The 26,836-nt window shown below is 43.4% G+C and overlaps 1 protein-coding gene across 1 annotated transcript in view; it reads right to left on the bottom strand.

Moving 5' to 3' along the window:
- The window catches only part of LOC124613770 (hemicentin-2-like), a 653,652-nt gene extending 629,359 nt beyond the window's left edge, over positions 1-24,293 (bottom strand). The window contains exon 1 of the mRNA XM_047142487.1: positions 23,846-24,293. Within this exon, the coding sequence (XP_046998443.1) occupies positions 23,846-23,957 (112 nt within the window). The 5' untranslated portion in view covers positions 23,958-24,293. The remainder of the gene's footprint in view (positions 1-23,845) is intronic.
- Positions 24,294-26,836: the final 2,543 nt, after the last annotated feature.

The following is a 26,836-nucleotide window of genomic DNA, read 5'->3' as shown; positions in this document are numbered from 1 at the left end:
TTAAAAGTGTTCAAAAGTCATAATATATATAGCAGTTCATGACATCCAGTCTTACGAATTTACTGTCTCTGATGGACACTTAACGTCCAGATCATCCGCTCTCAAAACTCCATTACTCTCCCGACATCCACCACTGCTGGCGGCTCACCTCCAACTGTGCAACGCTACGTGCTGTTAACAGCCAACAGCCCGACACTACAATAGCCGAATATTACAACAATGCCACCCAGTCACAGACTGCACACAACACAGCCAGTGATTTTCATACAGAGCGCTACGTGGCGTTACCAATATAAATACCTAAACAGCCTACTTACACAAGTAAGCTTCGTTTTCTACGGTTGCTTTTGGTATACATCGATAAAACGAATAACCAGCTAGACTAACTTGTGATAGCATTTTGCAGCGCGGGATTAGCCGAGCAGTCTGGGGCGCTGCAGTCATAGACTGTGCGACTGGTCCCGGCGGAGTTTCGAGTCCTCCCTCGGGCATGGGTGTGTGTGTGGGTGCGTGTGTGTGTGTGTGTGTGTGTGTGTGTGTGTGTGTGTTTGTCCTTAGGATAATTAGGGATAAGTAGCTTACACAGCTTAGGGACTGACGACCTTAGCAGTTAAGCCCCATAAGATTTCACAAACAATTGAACATTTTTGGTAGTATTTTCCAATGGTGACGTAAAGTTGCACCTTAAGTCATTTAGTTTGTAACGGGAAACAAACCGACACATTCCGTCGACATTGGGCTTCGTATGAAAGACTTGATCAGCAGGAATTCTTTGCGCTGACTCCAGCTACGTTGCAAGAAAAATTGCAAATATCTGCCGAAACCCCGGAGAAGGTGCACCTGACAAAACCGTAGGAGAGACTCCAGTATGTATTTATATATCTAATTATATACATAAGAGTGTACTTGATTATGTGGAGGTATGTGTGTGTTTATAATATGTATTTATGTATGTATGTGTATAAAACTGCTTTGAAGATTACTGCAAATCTCTGCTCGGGGAGAATGTGACAAACATTGATTTATAAACACTTTAGTCACATTACTTGGTATATGCCGACAGGACAAGAAAACACGACACGGGAATGTGTTTTCACAAATGACGTGCTTTTGGTACCAGGGACATTACAGTGACGTTGCTCTGTGCCCTCCGATCATGGTCGGAGAGAAATAAACAAGAGCAAAACTATTTTTCTGTATTCGACGAACTTTGTTGCTCGCCTGAAGTTTGAACTATAGCACATAACTTTTTTGCTGACATCATTCGTCCTCTTATGGAGCACATTTCAGCTGCATACAGTGGTTCACTTAATGTTCATCTTACATCCTCATAATCCTAGCTTCGTCAGAGACCCTCTGATCTCGACAGTCGGTCGTTTTAATTCTTTCACTGCTGCTGTAGAACAAAAAAATGGCTCTAAGCATTATGGGACTTAACATCTGAGGTCTTCTGTCCCCTAGACTTAGCACTACTTAAACCTAACTAACCTAAGGACATCACACCCATCATGCCCGAGGCAGGATTCGAACCTACGACTGTATCAGCAGCGCGGTTCCGGTCTGAAGCGCCTAGAACCTAGCTGCGCAGCATTTGTGCACCGCCGCCGTCAGTGTCAGCCAGTTTGCCGTGGCATACGGAGCTCCATCGCAGTCTTCAACACTGGTAGCATGCCGCGACAGCGTGGACGTGAACCGTATGTGCAGTTGACGGACTTTGAGCGAGGGCGTATAGTGGGCATGCGGGAGGCCGGGTGGACGTACCGCCGAATTGCTCAACACGTGGGGCGTGAGGTCTCCACAGTACATCGATGTTGTCGCCAGTGGTCGGCGGAAGGTGCACGTGCCCGTTGACCTGGGACCGGACCGCAGCGACGCACGGATGCACGCCAAGACCGTAGGATCCTACGCAGTGCCGTAGGGGACCGCACCGCCACTTCCCAGCAAATTAAGGACACTGTTGCTCCTGGGGTATCGGCGAGGACCATTCGCAACCGTCTCCATGAAGCTGGGCTACGGTCCCGCACACCGTTAGGCCGTCTTCCGCTCACGCCCCAACATCGTGCAGCCCGCCTCCAGTGGTGTCGCGACAGGCGTGAATGAAGGGACGAATGGAGACGTGTCGTCTTCAGCGATGAGAGTCGCTTCTGCCTTGGTGCCAATGATGGTCGTATGAGTGTTTGGCGCCGTGCAGGTGAGCGCCACAATCAGGACTGCATACGACCGAGGCACACAGGGCCAACACCCGGCATCATGGTGTGGGGAGCGATCTCCTACACTGGCCGTACACCACTGGTGATCGTCGAGGGGACACTGAATAGTGCACGGTACATCCAAACCGTCATCGAACCCATCGTTCTACCATTCCTAGACCGGCAAGGGAACTTGCTGTTCCAACAGGACAATGCACGTCCGCATGTATCCCGTGCCACCCAACGTGCTCTAGAAGGTGTAAGTCAACTACCCTGGCCAGCAAGATCTCCGGATCTGTCCCCCATTGAGCATGTTTGGGACTGGATGAAGCGTCGTCTCACGCGGTCTGCACGTCCAGCACGAACGCTGGTCCAACTGAGGCGCCAGGTGGAAATGGCATGGCAAGCCGTTCCACAGGACTACATCCAGCATCTCTACGATCGTCTCCATGGGAGAATAGCAGCCTGCATTGCTGCGAAAGGTGGATATACACTGTACTAGTGCCGACATTGTGCATGCTCTGTTGCCCGTGTCTATGTGCCTGTGGTTCTGTCAGTGTGATCATGTGATGTATCTGACCCCAGGAATGTATCAATAAAGTTTCCCCTTCCTGGGACAATGAATTCACGGTGTTCTTATTTCAATTTCCAGGAGTGTAGATCAGTAGGACAAAAAATGTCTCGTGTACGATGTGATTTTTCACTCGTATTACTTTGTAAATAAAGGCAAACAGTTCAAAAAGTAGGTTGAACTAAATTGCTGTGGACACATTTGAAAGTGAGTTTTGTGTTGAACTACAAAATACCCAATTAATAGCATTGTGCGAGAGAAAAAAGTTCTGTGTTACAGCCCCAGTGTGGCACAGGAAGTTTCATGGCATCGCGCAACCCGCTGCAAAGATTCACTCTGCGGAATATACTTAGGCCGAGGCTTACCCGTTCCTTGGCAATTTTCATTCTTTCAATGAGTGTTACTCTCGAAAAGTATGCTGGAGACCCTCTGTGAAATCTGTAAAGTGGAAAAGAGGTAATGTCATTACTGAATATCTCAAAACAAGTTATGGGAACAGCTTGGCTCGCTCTCTTGTGGGAATTAGTACCTACCAGCCACCGTGTCTTCTCTGCCAATTGTGTCACTCAGGTGCGGTGTGGAGTAGCTTTACCCCGATTGTTGTCAACATTCCAGACCCTGGAACCGTTACTGCTCATTCAAGAATCTCCTCAATTGCAGCAGCCTGTTCGTGTTCCAACCAACCAAAAAATCATTGGCACTTCCAGGAATCGTACCCAAGTTATATAGTATGTCGAATTAAACTGCCTGGATGGCACTTTATTTATCCACATAGATTACGCATTTCGGTATAATGCCGTCATTTGGTCAAAACTCAAGGGGAAAATCGATGCAGGATATCACGTCCAATAGCACTTAAACATACCGCGTAGTCGTGTAAGAACATAATACGCATTAGTTTATGGGACATTTCAGTACTATTTGACGTACAAACTATATTGGTTGTTCCCATGTGTTTTTAACAGGCGATGGCATCTCTAGTAACGTGTAATCTGTGTGGATAAATAAAATGGCATCCAGACAGTTAACTTGAAATAAGACTTTCATCATGGTCGCCCACCTCCAAAATGACCTTCTGTCCTGCTTTCTTGGTTAGCTATGTTACATTTGGGAGCCAGGATCCGCGTTCGTGCTCCAATTTTAGAAAATTTTAATCCATTAGTACACAATTCAGAGAGAAGAATCCATTTTGGTGACAATCACTGGGATGTGACGAATACATTCCCTCGTGGTCTCCTTTCTTCCAAGAAAGATAGTCTTGGAAGATATGCGGGAGAATTTTTGTGAACTTTATGAATTGGAGAAGAGGCACGGTCGGCACGGCGCAAGTGTGTGTGTGTGTGTGTGTGTGTGTGTGTGTGTGTGTGTGTGTGTGTGTGTGTGTGTGTTTGGGGGGGGGGGGGCTTGCGGGGGTGGTGTGTGCCTAGCCTGGCTAGCACACTTGGTTAAGAGCATAGCCCTCGATATCCATGGGGTACAGGGACCAACTATCGACCCGTTACAGTTCTGTTCGGCAAGGGAGTTTCAAAAGCACACAGTTCGCTGTGGAGTGGAAGTTTCATCCTGGAGACCTTTCGAAGGACCTGCCACATCCTTACTTCCAGGAGAGCTGGGCCTTCAAGGTGTACAGAAGTTATTCCGTGGAAAGTGTAAAGAGATTACTGTCAGAAATAAAGCTGTAATGCCAAAAGGCAATTTTCATTAGTCATGGTGGGATACCTCGGCGGTAATAACGGAGCCCTAATAAGCTATATTCTGGTTTCGAATCCATGTTCAGCACCCAGGCTTTACCTGTCAGGAAGTCTCACATGTGAAGATGGGGGTGATGGATGATATTTTGCGTAAGATGGCTTTAACAACTCGGATCTAGGGGCTATTTGATCGAATTCCCTTTATCCCCGACGCCGCCTGCTATTACTTCCACTTGTTACGACAGGACGTACGGCCTCAGAGTACATGGGGGCAGCAGCAAAGTGTAACGCATTTGCCGAACGATCGAACGTCAGACGTTGAGTGAACGCTGTGAATCACACGGAATGCAGGTTTAGATGCCGCAGTAGCCTGTTGATGAACTGCATATGCGTTTGAGGACAGGCAAGCTTCCGGTCGACCACGTCTGCCCTAACCAGAGAGTATCACAACGTTGTGCACCAATAACATCGAAACGCCGTCAGATGTGTGCCCGTCATTCGAGAACAAGTAATAGACTCCCTGCAACATTGTCATTCTGCATCACTAGTCGCAGGCTAGCCGTAGCCAGCTATGGAATTTCTGTCTCACGTGTAGACTGCCATTAACACCGTAACATAAACGGCTGCGTTTGGTGGTGCCATTGCCGGGAACCATGCGTTGCCGATATATGGTGCCACTTGGTGTTCAACGATGAATTAACGGTCGTGCACTACACCGGGTAACCACCTTCGGCGCATACGGCGGCAACTGAAATGAAGTCTCATTCTTCCTGTGTTTTGGACAGTCACAATAGTGTTACTTCTGGCCCCATCCTGTGGAGAGCCATCAGGTGTGACTTGGGTCACATCTGGCAGCGACTGGAGAGGTCTGAGTTCACAACGGTACGTCACGGACATACTGACGTTACCTCCAGATGACATCTGTCATGCGATTGTCTGTTGTGGCATGCTTGTCCACACATGGCACGTGTATCTATAAACTATATGTGTAATGTTGAGGTACTCCTCTGGGCAACAAGATCCCCAAATCTGCCTCCAATAGCACATGTGTGGGACTATCTCAGATGTCAACTCTATCCTAGTGCCAGTATCCAGTATATCAAGGACCTGTTACAACAGTTACTGGCCAGCGTGCTTCAGGAAAGGATACAATGACTTTAAAACAACCATCCCAACGGAATCAGCGCTTGAATCCAGGCCAAACGATTGGAGCGTTCTTTACAGTGTTGAAATATTCACGCACCTTGACATAGGCACTGAATCAATACGAAGTTGTAATGACTATGTTATTCCGAATGAGATCCAAAGTTTCTTTGGACATGCATGCATGTGGAAAGAAAGTTTGCATCGTAATTCAGAATAACACAGACACTGCAACATCGTATTTATTAGACCGGACAAGCGACTTTCAACGAAAATCCACATCTACACGGGAATATACATGACGGGCGTAGGAATACAGGTTGTGGACGCGTGGTTGACGGCATGTGGAAGTTAGGCTCTGGCCGTGAGTCGTGAACGGACATCCCAACGATAACGCTCTCGCGATAACCGGGAAATCCGGGTTCGGGTCCCGTCCAGCTCATATTTTCACTGTCATCATTCCATTCTACAGCTGAGGGTTGTTAATATTCGCAATTGCGACTGCCTTTAATGTACTGAATCCTTACGTCCGTGTGACTCCATAATCTTAAGACACCGCTCTGATGACGTCACGAACCGGCCGTTTCGTGGATCCATAGACTGAAGCGCCAAAATAAATGGTATAGGCATGCCTATTCAAATAAAGAGATACGTTAAAGGGCATATTACGGCGTTGCGGTCGGCAATGACTATATAACACAACAAGTGTCTGGCACAGTTGTTAGAGCGGTTACTGCTGTTTCAATGGCAGGTTGTCACCATTTAAGGGAGTCTGAACGTGATATAGTCGGTGCATGAGCGATGGAGCACTGCATCTCCGAGGTAGCGATGAAGTGGGGATTTTCTTGTACGACCATTTCGCGAATGTACCGTGAATATCAGGAATCCGGTAAAACATCAAATCTCCGACATCGCTGCGGCTGGAAAAAGATTCTGCAAGAACGGGGCCAACGACGACTGAAGAGAATCGTTCTACGCGATGGGATTGCAACCCTTTCGCAAACTGCTGCTGATTTCAACGCTGGGACATCAATAAGTGTCAGCGTGCGAACCATTCAACGAAACATCATCGATATGGGCTTTCGAAGCTGAATGCCCACTTCTGTACCCTTGATGGCTACCCGACACAGAGCTTTACAAATGGTTCAAATGGCTCTGAGCACTATGGGACTTAACTTCTGAGGTCATCAGTCCCCTAGAAGTTAGTACTACTTAAACTTAACTAACCTAAGGACATCAAACACATCCATGCCCGTGGCAGGATTCGAACCTGCGACCGTAGCAGTCGCGCGGTTCCAGACTGTATCGCCTAGTACCGCTCGGCTACCCGGCCGGCAGAGCTTTACACCTCGCCCGGACCCGTCAACACTGACATTGGACTGTTGATGACTGAAAACATGTTGCCTGGTCAGATGAGTCACTTTTCAAATTTTATCGAGTGGATGGACGCGTACGGGTCGGGAGACAACCTCATGAATCTATGGACCCTGCATGTCAGCAGGGGACTGTTGAAGCTGGTGGAGGCTCTGTACTAGCGTGCGACGTGCGCAGTTGGAGTAATACAGAACCTCTGATTCGTTTAGATCGACTCTGACAGGTGACACGTATGTAAGCAACCTATCCGATCACCTACATCCATGTTCATTCCGAGGGCCTTGGGCAGTTCCAGCAAGACAACGCAATACCCCACATATCGCTGCAGAATGGCTCCAGGAACCCTCTTCTGAGTTCCGCTGCCCAGCAAACTCCCCAGAAACGAGCATTATTGAGCATACCTTGAATACCTAGCAACATGCTGTTCAGAACGAGATCCCCACCCCCTCCTACCCCTATGGATTTATGGTGTCAGTTCCCTCCAGCACTACTTCAGACATTAGTCGAGTCCATGCCACGTCGTATTGCGGCACTTCTGCGTGCTCGTTTGGGCCCTACACGACATTAGGCAGGTGTATCAGTTTCTTTGGCTCTTCAGTGTATAAACAGTTCAGTTTGCTGAGCTTGTTCGAGGTTGCAGCTGTTTTCTGTGAAGTTAAATCTGCCATTGATATCTATAGAATTGTAAGACGAAACATTAAGCATAATTATTCTGCCTTGGACCGTCCTTTATGCCCATAAAACAAATTTCGACAGTTATCACGCAAATACCGGCCGTGGAGACCGACATTTCATTATTAGACACTAAATAGTTCTATTTAGAACCAACCTTTGTTCTTTCCCACTGTTTGTCAACATCTGACTGCTACTCAGAAGACAAATTCAGAATGAAGTTACCGCGTTCTGACTGACGAATGAGATACATGCAGTCGCTTCCTACGGAAGTGTTCTCCGCGGCCTGAATGGCACTAATGGCAGAAAGAAGAAGACTGTAGCAGGCCAGCTCTGTCTACGAGGCGTTCTACCGTGAGGTGAATTCCAACTTCCAGGGCACAAAGGCTGCAGGCCTCACAAAGGCAGCCGAGAGGGGCAGTGCTACTCAGCTAATGCGCGCCCGGAGGCCGAAGAATATGACCTTCCGAGGAAAAAGACAACAGCAGAAGTTTGCGGCCTGTGGACTTCGACAGTAACTGAGAGAAGTATAAGATTTACAAATGCAAACGTCTCTCACCGCGGCCTGTTGTGCAACCACGCATTTAAATAGAATCAGAATTCAGAAACTTATGCATTTATTTTTTCGGTCTCCTTCATTCGTTTGTAGTATTATTACACTTACTTATTTACTTAACAATCAATCACGGTGTGCTTTTATGGAAAAGCTGCTGATTGTAAATATAGCTTCACACTGTTGGGATTCAGCTTTGTAGAAAAAAGCAAAATGTATTCTGTAGTGATGGATCAAGTAGTCTGCCGGCAGATGATGAAAATGTTATCGGGTAAAGCCAGCGCCGGCAAGCCAGTCGGGAACGAAAGAGAAGAAACGGCTGTGAGGGGGAGTCAGCCAATCGCAAGCTGACCGACTTCCCTCCAGAACGACAACGCGACAGCAGCGGCCTCTATGTGAAGATCCGCGCGCGAATGGTGGCAGCCCACTTGGAGCCGGCGTCAACGATAGCCACTTCGTTAGGAATCTCTATGTAGCTCAGTCTTATTTTTGTCTATTCTGAAGAAGGTTGATTCTTTTGTATGTCGCCCATTGCTTCCGACACATATCAAAGTCAAGTATTGTAATTGACTTATTGTAATAAAACTCATTAATACGAGTTTTTTTATTGTTTGTCTATCGATCCGAGTACGCAGAATTCCTAGACACGACAAAAAGTATGTTTATTTTCTGCTTATTTAGCCTGACCAGAGTAAAGCCTTAAAGCCCTCCACTACATGTGAACAGGAACAACACGTACATAAGAAATTACAAAACATTCGCAATAATAACAATAAAACGATGATGATAGTGGAATAATAATTGATACTACTAATAATAGCAACGATAATAATAATAACTATTATTATTATAATCAGTACACCTTTATTAATTTCCATGCTCCAGTTAAAGATGACAATAAGAAAAATTCGAGTAAAGTAGAAGCATACTGGGAACTTTTGGAAGACGAAACATAAAAATTCCAAAATCAAATGTTGTGATACTGCTGGCGGCTTTTAAGGGACAAATAGGGAGCGAAAAAAACTTTTCGAAAAATAGGAGGGGAATATTCAGCGTATAAAAAAACGAACAAAACTGGTACAAGACTAATTAATCTATGCAAAAACAGTTCATTTGAGATTAAGGCCCAAGTCCTTCAAAAATTTGCCAAAAAAGCATAAACATGGATATCTCCAAATATAATACTAAGGGAGTTTCAGTTACATCACGTGGTTATCTCTCAAACCTATATTAAAGAAATCATTAATTTAAAAGTAAAAAGAAGCAGGGAATTTCCCTCCGATTATTACCTGACTAAAATTAAAATGAAACTTCTCCCCAATAAAAAACAACATTTATAGCAAAAACTGATTAAATATTACATAGACAGGTTGAAAATCACAAAACAGGCAATAAAACATTTTCAAGAAGACATTACAACCGCTAAATCGAGGAAATGACAAGAATTGTTTAAACAAATCAACAGGCAGCGAAGAATGTTTTTGGATCAACAAAAGTGGAGAAGGACGCCTGGGGGAATGAAACCTACGAAAAAGCAGTTGCAGAAAGAACAAAACAGTGGAATAAATGGAAATATTCTGGAAAGACTGAGTACTTTGATAAATTTAACATCCAAAGGAAAGGAACAGCAAGAATAATGAAGACTGGTAAACGATCATGTGGGGAGTCACAACTTCTTGACGTACAAAACAGATTTGATAGAAATAACTCGTGGAATTTCTATTAGAGGTTTGAACTTGTAAAGGGCTACCAAGCTCCAAGTATTTTCTTCAAAGATGAAACAGGCTTAAGCAATGACCAGAACTGTGAATTATAAAGAAAAAACTTTGAACAACTCTTGAGCTGTAGAGAACCGAAGTGTAAGCTAGAACTTTCAGACCTTCATGAAAACACAGAAACAAATCCACCACATACAGCTGAAGAAATTAAAAAAGCAATAAATACACCTAAAAAAACAAAGCCAGTGGAAAAGACTATATTGCAGCTGAACTTATAAATTGGTCTGAACAAAAAATTGAGACTAACCTTCAGATCAAGTTTGAAGAAATAAGGGAAATTGAAAAAAAAAACAAGAGTGGAAAAGGCTCTTATCCATCCTTTGCGTAAGAAAATAACTACAGTGGTATATATATGTCTTTTGCCAGTGGATTGTAAAATATTTTCAACAATATTACTAAACATGGCAGAAGCAACACTTGATACCCATTTGGGACAATATCAGAGTGGATTCAGAAAGGGCAGATCTTGCTCAAAACAAATTTTCAACCTAAAGTTCATAATCTCTCACAGAATTTCAAACTCTAAAGACGTAGTTGTAACATCCTTTACTTCACATCTATGGTCACAAATTTTTATGTCATCAGACTACCGGTTTCAGTCTATAATGGCCATCTTCAAATCTGTTTTATAAAAACATGTTCTAATATACTGGAGCCATAGTGGTGTATTAGGACATGTTTTTATAAAAAAAGATATGAAGGTGGTCATTATAGACCGCAACCGGTTGTCTGATTACATAAAAATTCGTAACCATAGACGTGAAGTGAAGGAAGTTTATTCTACTCGTAATTTCAGGCCACTGTTCAATTCGCAAAAGTGTCGTAGCTTGTTAAAGTAGTTTTAACATTTGTAGATTTTAAAAAGGCATTTGATTTGGTTTATAGGCAAACACTAGATGAAGTGATCCAAGAATGCGGCATTAAATCTAAACCGACATACCTTATTCGTGAAACGCTCACAGACACCAAATCAAATGTAAAGTTTCGGGGTGAAATATCTAAGGCATTCAAAACAAAAACTGGTGTAAGGCAAGGTGACGTCCTGTCTCCACTCTTCTGCTGTGTCCTAGAGAAAATGCTAAGAGAATAGAAATGAAAACTAAAAGAACATAAGCTATCACAAATAAAGCTTGGGACTAAGAACAAAGGTACTGAAGTCCATTGTCTATCATTTGCGGATGATTTTGCCATTCTTTCTGAAAACCTAACAAATGCAGACATACAAATTACTCTCTTAAAAGGAATAGCCAAGAAGGCAGGTTTAAGAATTTCTGTAGGAAAAACAACATTTATGACAAACGTAAAAAACCCTAGTAACGGAATTGGACAGATAAACATTTAAATATTTCGGAGAAATAATTCAAGAAAATGGCCTAGAAAAATTCCCTCTAGACGGAAGAGTACGCGAAATGGAGATAGCATGTGGTGTAACCACGAACATTTACAACAAAATATCTCTGTCTAAAATCTGGAAAATGTAGCTCTACAACACAGAAATGAAACCAGAATGTCTCCAACCAGATGAATGTTTAGTGTTGAACTACAAATTACACCAACTTGAAGTCCGAGAAAGAAGAATCATACGAAAAGTATTCGGTCGGCTAAGAAATACAGTGATAAATAAATTAAGAAGAGACGAAGAAGTATATAGCAACGTAGAAAACTCAACTGAAACGCTACGGAGGAGGTGACTGGTAATTTTTGGTGCTTTATATAAAATTAACGACAACAGATTAACCAATCAGATTATTAAATATCTTTGGGCCAAGAAGTCAACAACAGCCTGGACTCAAGAAGATAGGAAAGTTTGGAAAGAGCCAACATAAGTAAAGATGCTGAATCATAAAGAGAGATTTTTAAGAAAAAAGTGTTAGAAATGGAAGGATTCCAAGGCAGGATCAGAATAGTCTGAGGAGAGACAAAGGATACATAGTGAGAAGATTAAAGAATGCGGGAGTAGGAACAAAGAAGAACAAAGGAGCAAACATTGAAATTGGTGCGTGGTCCTTAAATGAGCCATGCGGTAAGAGAAGGAAGTGCATTTAGAATGATATAAATTAGCTTAAAGTACTTCAAACCATTATCAGAAGCGAAAGGGATAAAGAAAGAGAATAAGTTTTAAATAACAGTGATAGTGGCTGTTATGAAAGAATAGAACATAAATAGAGACTTCTAATGGGCTGCACAGAATGTGGGAGAAATGGCTATTGGGATAAAAGGTTGACAGTTAGCTGTCTTTTGAAGTTTGAAAAAGCCTATTCCGAGGGCGGATCCTGATAACGAAGATGATTATAAAAACATGGCAGTGTAATGCGACAGTACAGAGAGAATTTTACTACGCTGAGAACGAGTATTTCTGCTGTACTGTACATACAGCAGTCTAATAGTTGAAAATAAATAAGAGGGAACGCAGTGATTGAGAACACGATAGAGCAAACCTATATTACGATAGTCTCTACGCTTATCGGGACGTAGTCATGATAATTGTACGTAGGCTACAGTGATATGGTCTACAAGGGCGTGCCGAAATTTGTATGTGAAAATTCCTAAAGATTTTCAGATGAAACAAACTTTATTATTATTTTACATCTTTATTCTTTGTGTCTACTTATATATTTCCCAACATATTCACCCTGGCGACGAACACGTTTCTCCAAAAGAGAGATCAGTTTCTCGATACCGTCGCTGTAGAACGTTTGATTTTGTTCACGCAGCCACAGTCCCACCTCTCAGAGTGGTCCTAGAAGCTTTCTTTAAGCTTTGGAAACAGGTGAAAATCGGATTGGGCCAAGTCGGGACTGTATTGAGGATGATCGGTGGCAGTGAACCCCAGGCGTCGGGTCGTTAGAGACGTCACAGCATTCGTGGGTGGTCTGGCATTGTCGTACTGAAGAAGTGGATGATCTACGTGTGGACGATCCATCGAATTCGTGCTTTCAGTTTTGTGAGTGACATCACACCGTTCCTCACGCACTGCCAAGTTACACGAACAATTCGGGGTCCTCATGCGGCATAAGTTTGCAGCTTGCGTCAACGAAGCACGAAAGTCGACCGAGTTATGTGCCTGACGTGTAATACCTCGACCGACATTTAGAACAGAATGACAAACAACTGAGCAATACTTTACAGCATACTCTCGCAAAAAGCATACGTAAGAGATGCGTGGTATACAAGCATTCATAGCCGGTTCAAGCCTGCGTGAGCGAAGTGACGATGACACATTATTACAGACAGCAGTCGTGTCTTCATTCCAGTATAAGCAATGGTCCAAAATTATCCCAAAGTTCTTTCCAGAAGAAGAAAAAGCTATTTCTGCGCCGTTTAGGATTAGTTGTTGAACAAATTCTGTGAACTGAGGGGTAATAAGTCTCTTGTGAGTAACTGAGGTTGCTTGCGTCTTAGATTTGTTAAGTTTTAAACCTACTTTCTGCGCAAGTTCTGACAAGACGGTAAATCGGCATTTATATGCTGGAAGACTGTGTACAGGTTTCTTGGGCTTGCACTCAGATATAACTGAAGGTCGCTAGTGAGTAGTAACATAGTAAGCAAGTACGTAATGATTAAAACTGTGTGCCGGACCGAGACTCGAACTCGTGATCTTTGTTTTTCGCAAACAAGTGCTCTATCGACTGAGCTATCCACGGACGACTCAAGGCACGTTCTCACAGCGTCACTTCCACCAGTACCTCGTCTCCGACCTTCCAAACTTCACAGAAGCTCTCCTGCAAACCAAGACACCTGGAAAAATAGTTCAAATGGTTCAAATGGCTCTGAGCACTATGCGACTTAACTTCTGAGGTCATCAGTCGCCTAGAACTTAGAACTAATTAAACCTAACTAACCTAAGGACATCACACACATCCATGCCCGAGGCAGGATTCGAACCTGCGACCATAGCGGTCGCCCGGTTCGAGACTGTAGCGCCTAGAAACGCACGGCCACTCCGGCCGGCGCAAGACACCTGGAAGAAAGAGTAAGGCGGAGACATAGTATAGCCACAGCTTGGGGGATGTTTCCGGAATGAAACTGTCACTCTACAGCTTTTCTTCCATGAGTGCTAGTCTCGAAAGCTTCGCGCTTCTGTGATGTTTGGAAGGTAGAAGACGAGATACTGGCGGAAGTGAAACTGTGAGGAGAGGTTCTGAGTCATGTGTTGGTAGCTCACTCGGTACAGTACTTGCCGTCCGCCCCGATAGCTGAGTGGTCGCCGGCACGGTAGCTCAGCGTGTTCGGTCAGAGGGTTAGCTGCCCTCCGTAATAAAAAAACTGAAGTAATCAATCAACAACGAACTTAAATGGATGTCTTACGACGTCCGCCCCGAGCAGATGCAACGAACAAAAGTTAGCAAAATGAGATTAAAAAAAAAAAAAGTGGTTAGCGCGACGGACTGCAGTTCTCAGGGGCCCGGGTTCGATTCCCGGCTGGGTCGGAGATTTTCTCCGCTCAGGGATTGGGTGTAGTGTTGTTTCCATAATCATTTCATACCCATCCGGCACGCAGGTCACCCAATGTGGCGTCGACTGTAATAAGACCTGCACCAAGGCGGCCGGACCCAATCCCGCAAGGGGCCTCCCGGCCAATGACGCCAAACGCTCATTTCATTTCCTCAGTACTTGCCCACGAAAGTCAAAGGTCCCGAGTTCGAGTCTCTGTACACCAAAAGGTTTTAATCCGCCAGGGAGCTACATATTAACGCGCATTTCGCTGCAGACTGAAAATTTTATTACGATGAAGTCGGTCCCTTAAAAATGCCTTTGAACGGTCGACGAGGACGAGGATGTACAGCAGGCAGTTGCGGCCTCTTTCACTCAGCAGGAACAGTGTTTTTCACACAGGTGTCTTCAAGATGGGTTGTCGGTGGGGTGTTATGCCTGATTGGCATACCGATTCAGGACTGTACGGCTTTTGACCGGAAACTCTTTGATCGCTCCTTATGTACCAGTCTCCTGTCTCTCAATGGTCAGCATGAGCACAGCTCTTTGCATCGCAATTGTGAGATTTCTGTACTTTCTAAGAACTTTTAACTTCTTTCCTTACCTACCATAAACAATTCCTGAAGTACATTACAGTTTTGTTTCCAAACAATATGGTGTATAAAGATGGTTTAATATATTTCGTAATTATTTGTCTCTGTGTTCTGAGTCGATAGTTCCGGTTTTCTATTATTTGATGTTTATTTTGTCTCCATCGGAATAAGCCTGTTCCACTACTGTAGACTTCAACGGGTTGTTGTTGTAGTCTTCAGTTCGATCACTGCTCTGGTGCTGTTTTTCACTACTTTAGTCTAGCCAGATATTTTTTTTTCGTCTATTATAACCGGGGTGACATACAGCTATTTAAATCTGTTTACTGTATTCAAATTCAGAACTCTCTTTACATTTTCCACCATCCACACATGCCTCCCTCCAACCTAGAAACCAGACACCACGTTTAGTCAAGTTCTGTCGCAAAGCTCTTATCTTCCTAAATCAACTCATTATCTCTTCATTAGTTATCACATGTAGCCACCTAACCTTCAGCATGTTCTGATAACACCGCCTATCAAAATATTTTACTTTCTTCGTGTCTGCACTGTTTATGGTAAACGTTTCACAAACGTACAAGACTATGAGGAAAAACAATATTTAACACATAAATTAATATTCGAAGGTATCACACATGTCTTTTTCAGAAACTTTTCTAATGCTACTGATAGCCTGAATTTTCAAATGGTTCAAATAGCACGGAGCACTATGGGACCTAACATCTGAGGTCATCCGTCCCCTATAACTTAGAGGTACTTAAACCTAACCTAAAAATCACACATATCCATGCCCGAGGCAGGATTCGAACCTGCGGCCGTAGCGGTCGCGCGGTTCCAGATTGAAGCGCTTAGAACCGCTCGGCCACACCGGCCGGTGCCTGAATTTTATGTCCTCATTTTTTGCCACCTTTAGTTATCTGGTTGTCTAAATTGCTAAAGTCTTCAACACTTTCTGCTTCTAATTTTCTAACATCGTTCCCCCAGAATCACCCCTCTTAATACACTGCTGGCCACCGTAAATGCAACACCCTGAAGGAAGCATCCGAATCAAGTGAAATTTACACCATGAGTTTGCAGCGATGAGATAAGCAACTGATTAGAATTTCAGCGCAGACGCACATCACGCGTGCCTGTGGCGCCACCTCATAGCGCCATTTAAGGCTTGGCGATTTCGACGAGTGTACGTTCGGCACGCGTGTTTACCTTGTGGTTGTTTCACAAGACGATCAGTTATGCCTCGTAGACAACAGCGAACATCGTTTGATCAAGTATCCGAGTTTGACAGAGGAAGGATAGTGGCTTACCGAGATTGTGGATTATCATACAGAGAAATCGCTAGTCGTGTTGGACGAAACCAAACAACTGTAATGCGGATATGTGACCGTTGGATGCAGGAGGGTACGACGGACCGACGTGGTCGATCGCATTCACCTCGGTGCACCACTGCACGTGGTGATAGGCAAATTGTGCGCATGGCAGTGACGGATCGCTGAGTGACATCCCGAACCATAGCACAGCACATTGCGTCTGTAACGCATCATCCAGTGTCTGCGCATACCATTCGACGCCGTTTAGAGCAGAGTGGTCTGTCCGCAAGACGCCCATTGCTTCGCCTACCATTGACGCAGAACCACAGACGTCTCCGTCGCCAATGGTGTGATGACAGACGGATGTGGACGGCAGAATGGAATGACGTTGTCTTTACTGACGAGGCACGCTTCTGTCTGCAGCACCACGATGGTCGGATTCGAGTGTGGAGACACCGTGGAGAGAGGATACTGGACAGCTGCATTATGCACCGCCACACTGGTCTTGCACCGGGTATTATGGTATGGGGCGGTATTGGATATTACTCTCGCACGCCTCTAGTACGCATTGCCGGTACTTTAAATAGCCGACGCTACATATCCGAGGTGCTGGAGCCAGTTGTCCTTCCTTACCTTCAGGGCTCGGCCACAGCCATATTTCAACAGGATAATGCGCGACCACACGTGGCACGCATTGTCCAAAGGTTCTTCGTCAATAACCAGATTGAAGTGCTTCCCTGGCCGGCTCGCTCTCCGGATCTTTCGCCGATAGAAAACATGTGGTCTATGGTTGCTCAACGAGTGACCCAGATTACATCCCCAGCTGCCACACCAGATGATCTTTGGCAACGTGTGGAAGCTGCTTGGGCTGCTGTACCCCAGGAACACATCCAACGTCTCTTTGACTCAATGCCGAGACGTGTGGCAGCGGTGATCTCCAACAATGGCGGCTACTCTGGCTACTGATTCTGGCAGGAACCACATGTCACAGACGTCTGTAAACGTAATCATTTGATACTTGGTCAACATGTTATCTACAAAATAAATTTTGTTGTGCTACCTCTTGTCTTTCTTGGTGTTGCATTTACGGTGGCCAGCAGTGTACTTATACCTTACACCCGATATTGTGTTCACTGTCTTACACGTTCCTTTTAACTATCTTCAAGGTCATTTACTACCTCTGGCAGAATTACAATGTCACTGGGAAATACTTAATTTTTCTCTTATATGTGTAGTGCGTGATGGCATTTCACGAAGTATCTTCAGTGTTGATGCACCCTAGGTCCGACCTCCTGCGACAATAATGCTAAATGCAGCGACGCTACGGTCGCAGGTTCGAATCCTGCCTCGGGCATGGATGTGTGTGATGTCCTTAGGTTAGTTAGGTTTAAGTAGTTCTAAGTTCTAGGGGACTGATGACCTCAGATGTTAAGTCCCATAGTGGTCAGAGCCATTTGAACCATTTTCGAAATGCAGCGAGTAATTAGTGTGCTGGGCATGGGTACGCTACAAAAGTAGTGTGTGACAAGTTGAGAACTTAGGCTGGACGTGATGCGTGTTGGGATAGCCCAAGCAATTTAGGCGTTCGCTCGCCTAAACAGGGATATCTGGGTTCGACTTCCGGTCCGCCACTGAATTATTTCAATGCTCCCATACGACTGACATCGGTATTTCTATTTCATTACAAACCTTTTCGGTTTGTTTTCCCTGTACTGTAACTCCTTTCACAAATTTCTCGGTGGTTTAAAGCGTGAAGTATCCAGTCTGTTTACATGATACAGAATCCACTCAGGTCGAACACTGTAGTCGATTGTTCTCAAAGTAAATTCTGAAAAACAAAAAATGTAAACGCAATAAGAAGTGAAATCAATGATATAGACAACGAGAGTGAAATACGTATAAGTGCTGTGTCTCCAAAAGGTACAGCATAAACCAAAATGTTCCCGACGGTTCAATTGGTTAAGTTATAGTTTATACTACGTCCTTTGGTCGGAGAATCAGAAAATACATTAGAAGTTACATCACCGGCACACTAATAGTCTACCATAGAACAGAAATATGTACTTGCAACACTTGAACAGAAGAGTGCTGCGTTAGGAAGAGATTACGCTGCTACTAGAGGATGCACCAATCTGGGACTTGGTCGAGCCGCTAATGCATGTAAGAATAATTACATGACATGAGGCACTAGCAGAAAGCTTCCTGGCAATATCCCAAATGCGCGCCAACATTTCGTGTGTCCGTTCCGCCAGCCGGATTTATAACCTACGTAGCTACCGCATTAGTGAAGGGCCTTAGGGAAATGGCACAGTGCTTCAGACTTTGTACTTGCCTTTACGAAGCGCCCACTTCAAATGCCCGTCCTATGACTCACTTGGTTTTCCGCGGTGCAGGACAATCATTTCTGGGTATTGTTGAGATCAGTAACACACGCACATTTCTCTAACCATTCTTTTTAAAATCCAGTGATCTAGACATCCAAGAGAAGTTAAATTCCACCCTTTCTTTCATATCATGTAGTGCAGAAAATGACTGCTGCTAAGTGCCCCGCCTCAGTCTTGACACTTGCACCACTGCTGTATTTGCTGGCCTTAAAACCACTTAACTCTGCTGACAAGTTAATACAGCTTGTACGACAGGTAATCGACTGGAAGTGAGGCCTCCTGCAGGCAGTACCTGCCACAGGAGATGATTTTAAGCTTCGGAGAACCCCCGCCCCGCCTTCTCCTTACTCCCCATCACTACGCTCCGGACACCTTTTAACGCAATTTGTGTGAGATAATGGACAACGTTGTTTCATAAACAGATTAAAACTAGTTCCTATCCCGTGGTTAGGCCTTAATTTGTCAACCAGTTTAACTCAATAATGAGGCGAATGCAACAGTTAACTTCCTCTCAAATATTCGTTGTTGGGAGACATTCTAGGAATTCCCACCTCGTTGAGAAGAGCGAGGTTTCCTCCCTGCTTCAGATATAGTAATGGATACAAAACATAAAAGGAAAATGTGTGTGATCCATCCGCTCTCATCTTTTGTGAAGACTTAAAAAGTGTAGATGTTTCGACGGCGCAGTATATACGAGACAAATACAAGGTTTTTAGTCTTGTAACAAGGTATAGTATTCTATTGTGTCATTAATTCATTCCACACATGTGGTAGTATGGATGCGTATACATTACTTCGATAGGCTACAACATATATTTTTGGAATGAGCACAAATCGCGGATTTTGAAACGAACTGTGAATATTGTATTGCACGTAGCGTAGCCAAGTCAGTGGTCGAATGCACAATACAGCACACTTGCAATCTCTCTTGTCTGCATGAAATTAAAGAAAGAAAAGAAAAACCTAGGTTGTTATTATGACCTAAAGCACAACAATCTAATTCAGTCTTTTGCGTCAAATTTCTACAAACTGATGTTCTTCGAAACGTCGCAAATATATTGCAAACGTCTTGCGCTACCCGTTAATGACGGCTTAAGACATGTATATAAAACCCACTTTTTTTTCATTCTATCCTTTTTGTGCTCTCCCAGGGCAGATGCAACCAGATAAGCAATGCAACTTTCATGCTATATGTAATTTTCATCACTCTTTTTCTGCCGCAGAACTTTTTCAGTATCTCTCTTAACATACATATTTCTATTATCTGCATAAAAGTGACGTGTGTAACGGCTTCGTTGTATTTGTGTATGGGATTATATCTTCATCTGCTTCTTCATTTGAGCTGTACGTTAATGGGGTAGACTACCTAGCGCTATATTATCGATTCAAAACCGCCCTACCTCCAAGAGGAGATAAAAGCTGTTCCAGCTTTCATTTCCATAGCTTATATTATTTCAGTATCTAACAGCTCTTTTAAGCCCTCCCAACAATGCACCAGTGTATTGTCAACATTTTTCAAGCTTTCTTACTCCCCAGTTTTCTCTTTCTTCCGACTCCATTTGCTTTTCCATTCATTGTCTTTTATAGTTCCTCTCCCGTATTATTGCCACTATTGATTCGATTAATTCGGTACCGCTGTCACGATATTTTGATCTTGTATCGTTACTCCCATTTCACACGAAGATCATTTTAAAAACAACTCAAGAATCCTATTCAACTTCTTGTAGAAACAGTAAACAGCCAATCAGTTATAAAACGGAAGATTTATTAAAACGCCTTTACCATGGTTTCTACGTTTATGAAAATTTCTTCTTCAGGAGGAAATAGTGACAACTGGATTACATGTTGTTGCATGGGTACTTTAAAATATAGCCGAAAGGCGTCATTAAGATATAAAATTTGAAACACGCACAACATAGTTGTTGTCATTTGGTGTTTCCTCACCAATGAAGTGGACTAGCTGTACATTAATGAGGAAATACAAAATGAAAACAACCGTGTTGTGCATGTTTCAATTATTATGGAGGTGGAATTTTATACCTGACTGACGTCTTTAGGCTATATTTCAAAGCACCTCAGCCAAAACGTGTAACCCAGTTGTCAATCTTTTCCTTCTGAAGAGGACATTTTTATAAGCGTTTGAAACCAAAGTAAACGAGTTTTAATAAACCTTCCATTATTCAACTGGTCAGCTGTATCCAATTTCTACGAGACGATTTCGTCGCAACGATTCCTGCTTCAGCCATGTCCTAAGTTTAAAACATTACCGTCATTATTGTAACAGTGTCGTTCATTGCTGCAGTAATTTTCATTATTATTATTAGCCCCATATATGTAATTCTGTAATTATGTTTCGTTAGGCGCAAGGTACGGTCTGAAGACGCTAACCTTGCAAGTAAAGAAAGATGGATGAATTAAATGGCATCACGGTCAAATAAATATCTTCATAGTATTTTGAGTGTGTATGTAACATCTATATGACTTTTGCATATTAAATCAATTAATTCATTATGTACTTACACATAGCGCCGAGTGCGCTAGTCAAACGTTTATTAAACAAACATTGTATTCATATTAATCATCGCGTGTATGCAGTATGATTAAAACGATACAAATAAACGTTTCACACAACACATCTACAAAAGAATGATGATGCTCGCGAAAGCTCTTTCAGCATTGTTTATTAATGATTGAATTTCAATCTCCTTGGAGGTAGGTTGGGATGGAGCATCAACTGTTTTGGGAAAGAGAGAGAAATACGACTGCCCATGATCTTGAGGAAAGCATCACAGTAACCGGTTGAAATGATAACCCAATACCCGTCAATATAAAAAAGTCGACTGACACGGGCTGCAAATGACTACCCTCCTGAAAAGGAACCTAGCACCATATACACTGCATATATATATATATTAAAAATGCATGTGAGATCAATTTGGAGATATCTCTTAGTTGGGTGGGACCAATCTCAGTGGCAAAATTAAATCACCTCCTTTCTGATAGTAAATATCTGGCAAGAATAGATATTTACAAATTGAAATACTTCTAATACTGCTGAAAATGCACCACACACTGATCACATCATCTTCATCTGAGTGAAATAATCTTCAGCGTTTTATTGCTGTAGTTTCGTAAAGTATTCACCATCACCTGTTACTATTTCGCAAATGCATTACTCGTGTTCATATTTACGACTGTGCATTCGTTTCCTCAGAGACGTACTAGAGACAGGATCAAAAATGTCCTTCAGACCACTAATATTACAGAGAGAAACTATAATCAACCGTAGTAAGAAACTTTCGATATATCGTAGATAAAATTCCAGCATCAGGAATGAAAAGAGTTGCAATCGTTTCCACATTATTTTAACCACTATCTACGTCGTCAATTGGAAACTAAATGATGGTTTTAATACGTTGTCACATTATTTTTACTACTATTTACGTCCTAAATTGGAAGCGGAATCATCTAGAGAGTTTCTGGATGTTTCAGTACTTGAAGCATATAATAGCTTAAGTGCCACTAAAAGTTTGTGAGTATACGTCCTAAATTGTGGTCTCTTTCAATTCTCTTCACATTATTGCCGGTTTCACTCCACTGAAATGTGCATCACGTACACAGCTGAAGTCATAACTCAAAGTTTCTATTTCCTCCAGAAACGCTGTTACCTTTTATTGCGTATGTTACTAATTAATTTTTTTTCACTCTAAGTAAATGTTTTTCCAAACAATGTTTGTTAAAGCCCCGATATTTAAGTAATTATGTGGTTGGAGTTGCACCGTCTAATGCACCGAGTGTGCATAACTACTTTCTCTTCCTATATAGCATTTCATTCAATAGTAATAGCAGATTTCCTCTACATCACTTGCAAGTATTTAACAGAGTGCATGATTTCAGTGTATCTGTTACATGAATAATTACGGTCAAAACTTAAAAGATAAGATTCATATTTAGGTTCCAAGTAGTACTAGATGCGCATGTGTAATGCTTTAGTCAATATAGCTTGGGTCATTTTATGACACTGGGGGAACAACATCGTAACTTCTGATAACTGACAAATCACGTGCATTCTGTTGTAATGTATGTATTAGGAACGTCATAAATCGTAAAAGGAGGTCGTTATCAAACACTGATGCCCCTCTCGTGGTAAACCATAGATCAGTACTAAAGCAGTGTACAATATATGACGTAAATGAAATTTGCTCCGTGCTCTAATAAGTATACCTTTCACATTCTATCGTATATGAATGTTGTTAACAAAATTTCAGCGGCTGGTCCCGGCGGAGGTTCGAGTTCTCCCTCGGGCATGGGTGTGTGTGTGTGTTTGTCCTTAGGATAATTTAGGTTAAGTAGTGTGTAAGCTTAGGGACTGATGGCCTTAGCAGTTAAGTCCTATAAGATTTCACACACATTTGAACAACAAAATCTCAGCATTTGTTTCTTTAAATGTAAAGCAAATAGAGCACAGAATTCGTACGTCTCAATCACATCGAATTACATTACTACTTTGTTTCGAATAGCTCACACTTTCATTAACTTACTCATTGTGATATTTCTACTTAGTTTCGATGTATAGCTAAGAGATACACGAACTTTTTAAAGTATATACTTTTAACAAAAAAAAAACTATACGGCCATATTTCCATCAGGCTTCACTCGTTCGAGAGATCCCGGCGAATAGCCTGTGATACAGCAGTAACGCTTGCACTGAGTTGTTATGAATAGTCATCGTTCTCCAGACTCAGTTTGAAAAAGGGCTTCGTTAGCATAGTCCACAGCAATGTGAAACAGTACAATGGAAGTGAGGTATTGTCAATAAGAGGCAGAGTGGGTAGTAGCAATCCAAATCCCACAGTTCCATAATGGGTAATAGGCAGAAACTGCTATGCTATCATCTCTATTCCCCTTCCGCAGACATTTCCTTATTTACAACTGCATTTTACGAATTTTAGAAACAATTGTTTTTCAGACAAATTTATTGCCACTCAACTAAAGGGTAACTTAGTAGGTGAAAGATAAATTGTGACGATTCAACTTACATGGAATTTTAAAGTGGATAGACGATAAACGGACGACTTAAAGATGCAAGCATCGAAACGCCCTCTATTTGCGCCGCACGTCCGCATATACTACACAGTGGCAGCGAATGTGGTACTCACTGTCTTTAGCCGCTCGCGCTTCGCCCGTGGCCAGCAGCAGAGCTATGGCGCCAGCCAGCACTGTCCACAACTCCGACGACGCGGACGCCGACGACGCGTGTACAACGCCCATTGTCTTCTGCTCCACGTCCCACTCCGCCGCTGCCGACTACCCGGATCTCGCGAATCCACTCACCAGGACCGTAGCAGTAACAGAAACACACGGTGGGAGGCTGAAGGCGCGTCGGCGGGGACACGGTCCCAGTGGACCTCCTTCGCCGTCCTATACATCGTGCTGCTAATTTGACGGTGAATGCGAGGAACGGCGCACACGCGATCCGAGCAGCTGCAGCGTCAGTTGCAGTGAAAGTGGCAAAGTAGCGCCTCTGGCGTTTTTTGTCCTTTTTTTTTTTATTTTGTGCCCCCGTGACGCGACCACGGCCGGCTGGTGGGCGCCCTGTGGGCAGGAGGCGGCCGCTCGGGTGGAACTGACGCCGAACGCCGCGGCGCGCGCCCCGCTCAACGCAGTCGCCCGCGAGCCAGCCGGAAGGAGTGGCGCAGCGCGCATGCGCGGAGCTGGGGGCTCCGCAGCTCTGCTGCGCCTGCCGGCGGAAGCGTGCGTGCGCGCAGGGGGGACCACCCCGGACGCCGCCTCGGCGAGGGGGCGGAGGGCGCGTGCCGCGATGAAATGACGCGGCCCTCGCGGCGGCTGGATCTCCCGGCTCGTGTTGCACCTGCAAGCAGATCCTCTCTGCGCAGAAAAAACGAACGTTGCCTCAGGAAGGGCTTACCACGAAATTGGGCACTCGCTGGAGGAAAGGTTCGTAAAATATGACCCAACTGAACCGAGCGATACCTGACATTGGCATGAAACGTCATTGGGAAGTGTACTGCCACATGCGCACAAAGGTAAAACAGAGAGGTGACGGTGTGGTAGTGAGTTGGTGATGTCTACGAATGTGTTGTTCTGATGACTGCTGTTATCATTTGCATTAGAGATGGGCAAACTCATTCATCCTTAGGAAATAGTTCACTGCTGATCGTTCTTTTTTGGGAACCGTTCATTTTACTCGTTCACCGTTCATTTGTGCTTGGTATATGGTTCTTATGAAAAACTGAAAACTAGTTCAAATGGCTCTGAGCACTATGGGACTTAACATCTGTGGTCATCAGTCCCCTAGAACTTAGAACTACTTAATCCTAACCAACCTAAGGACATCACACACATCCATGCCCGAGGCAGGATTCGAACCTGCGACCGCAGCAGTCGCGCGGTTCCGGACTGAGCGCCTGAAAACTAGTAGTGTAGGTGACTGAAGCATTTAGGGCACCAAGAGGGGGCACTTGCCTCCCCCATGAAGTATAGAGTTTTTATTCATTACAGAATTCTTATACACTTTTAGAAGTAATATCTGTGATGCTGCACAACCTCTCGTTTAGCCAACTGTAGCCTTGTGTGGCTGATCGCAGGGAAATAATATAGGGTGGCGCACGGAAAACCGGAACCGAGTACAGACTGCTCGCCAATTACGGACCATGTGTTGCCCGTTACGAGCAGATACAACAAACAGACATATATGTAATAATTAGGCAGTTAGAAATAACAAGCTAATGCAAGCAACAATTGCGAAACAATCGATGACGATGTGTAGAGAGCTGGAGAAGAGAACATAGCTCATGTTGTCTTATAAACCTGTTGGTGGCTGTTTCCCAACTTAATAGAGAACAAGTGTCTTGTATAAAATTCTTCGTTTCGAATTCCACTACATAGCTACGCTACGTTGTAAACAATAATCGTTTACACCCTATATATACTCCACGTTTTCTCTGAGTTCGTAGGCGAAGTAGAGACTTTATGGAAGCATAAAGTAAAATGTGGTTTTCTCATACTTGCGTCACACGCTTAGTAAAAATTAGGTTTTTATGTTGCATTATTAAAGTTAATGCAGCAATAATAATAATAATAATAATAATAATAATAACAATAATAATAATAATAAAGTTCGCAGCAATGAAGTTTTTGATTTGAAAGCTCCTTCTCAACAAATGTTTTTGAGATAATAAATAAATACGATTTTATGGCAATCTATGTCTTTTCAAATGGAGAGGCACCGCTTTTCCTACTGAGCCAAAATGACCCACAACTAATTTTTTTTTCAAAGAAACCAAACTAGCAGGTAATGCAAATTGGAAACAACCAAACTTAAAAATAATTACAGCCTTCCCAAATGTAATGTTTTGTATATGAAAGATAAACGAAAATCGTTTTATATGAATTTTCTTACACTAAAAATTAAGCAAATTATTGAAAGTTAGCTGCTAAATCAAGTCGATGAAACCAAAAAATATATGAATAACAAAAAAAAAAACTTGCCTTGTTATAAGTATGTCTTCTGCTGTTCATCGATATAATGAAGTGAGCTGATATGCCCTTTTGTTACCTGAAAAGGCGTACCTATTACATACAACGTAATTTTTATATAATTTACGTAACTATAAAATACTTTTAGATTACCATTCGTGGACGCTGAATAGCCAGAACTAAGTGCAAGAACAGTTTGGAACACATGTAAAAATAGGCGAGCGCAGTGAACGAAACGAGCTACTGGATACTGAACTAACTAGGAGCAATTGGCAGTGGAACTGAGACAGGTGGTCATGCGAAGAACGACGAGTGCGGCCGAGGGAGACCGAGACTGAGACGAGCACGCGATCGAGGCTGAAACGAGAACTGCCGAAGTGACCGCCGCGACCGAAGTGAACTAGTGAACTATGAACCGATCATTCCTCGTTCCCGGGAGCTATAAGCAGACCGCCGCGACCGAAGTGAAATATGAACCAATCATTCCTCGTTCCCGTGAACTATAAGTAGACCGCCGCAACCGAAGAGAACTATGAACCAATCGTTCCTTGAAATTCTTTCCTCGGTTCTTCCGCTCATCTTGGTGAACCGTTCCTTTGTATTCATTCGTTCGCGAACTCCCCATCTCTAATTTGCATGTCTGGCTCCCG

This window comes from Schistocerca americana, chromosome 4, assembly GCF_021461395.2.
Source record: "Schistocerca americana isolate TAMUIC-IGC-003095 chromosome 4, iqSchAmer2.1, whole genome shotgun sequence".
NCBI lineage: Eukaryota > Metazoa > Arthropoda > Insecta > Orthoptera > Acrididae > Schistocerca > Schistocerca americana.
The sequence above is the reverse complement of the archived record's forward strand: the minus strand, read 5'-3'. Positions and strand labels throughout refer to the sequence as shown.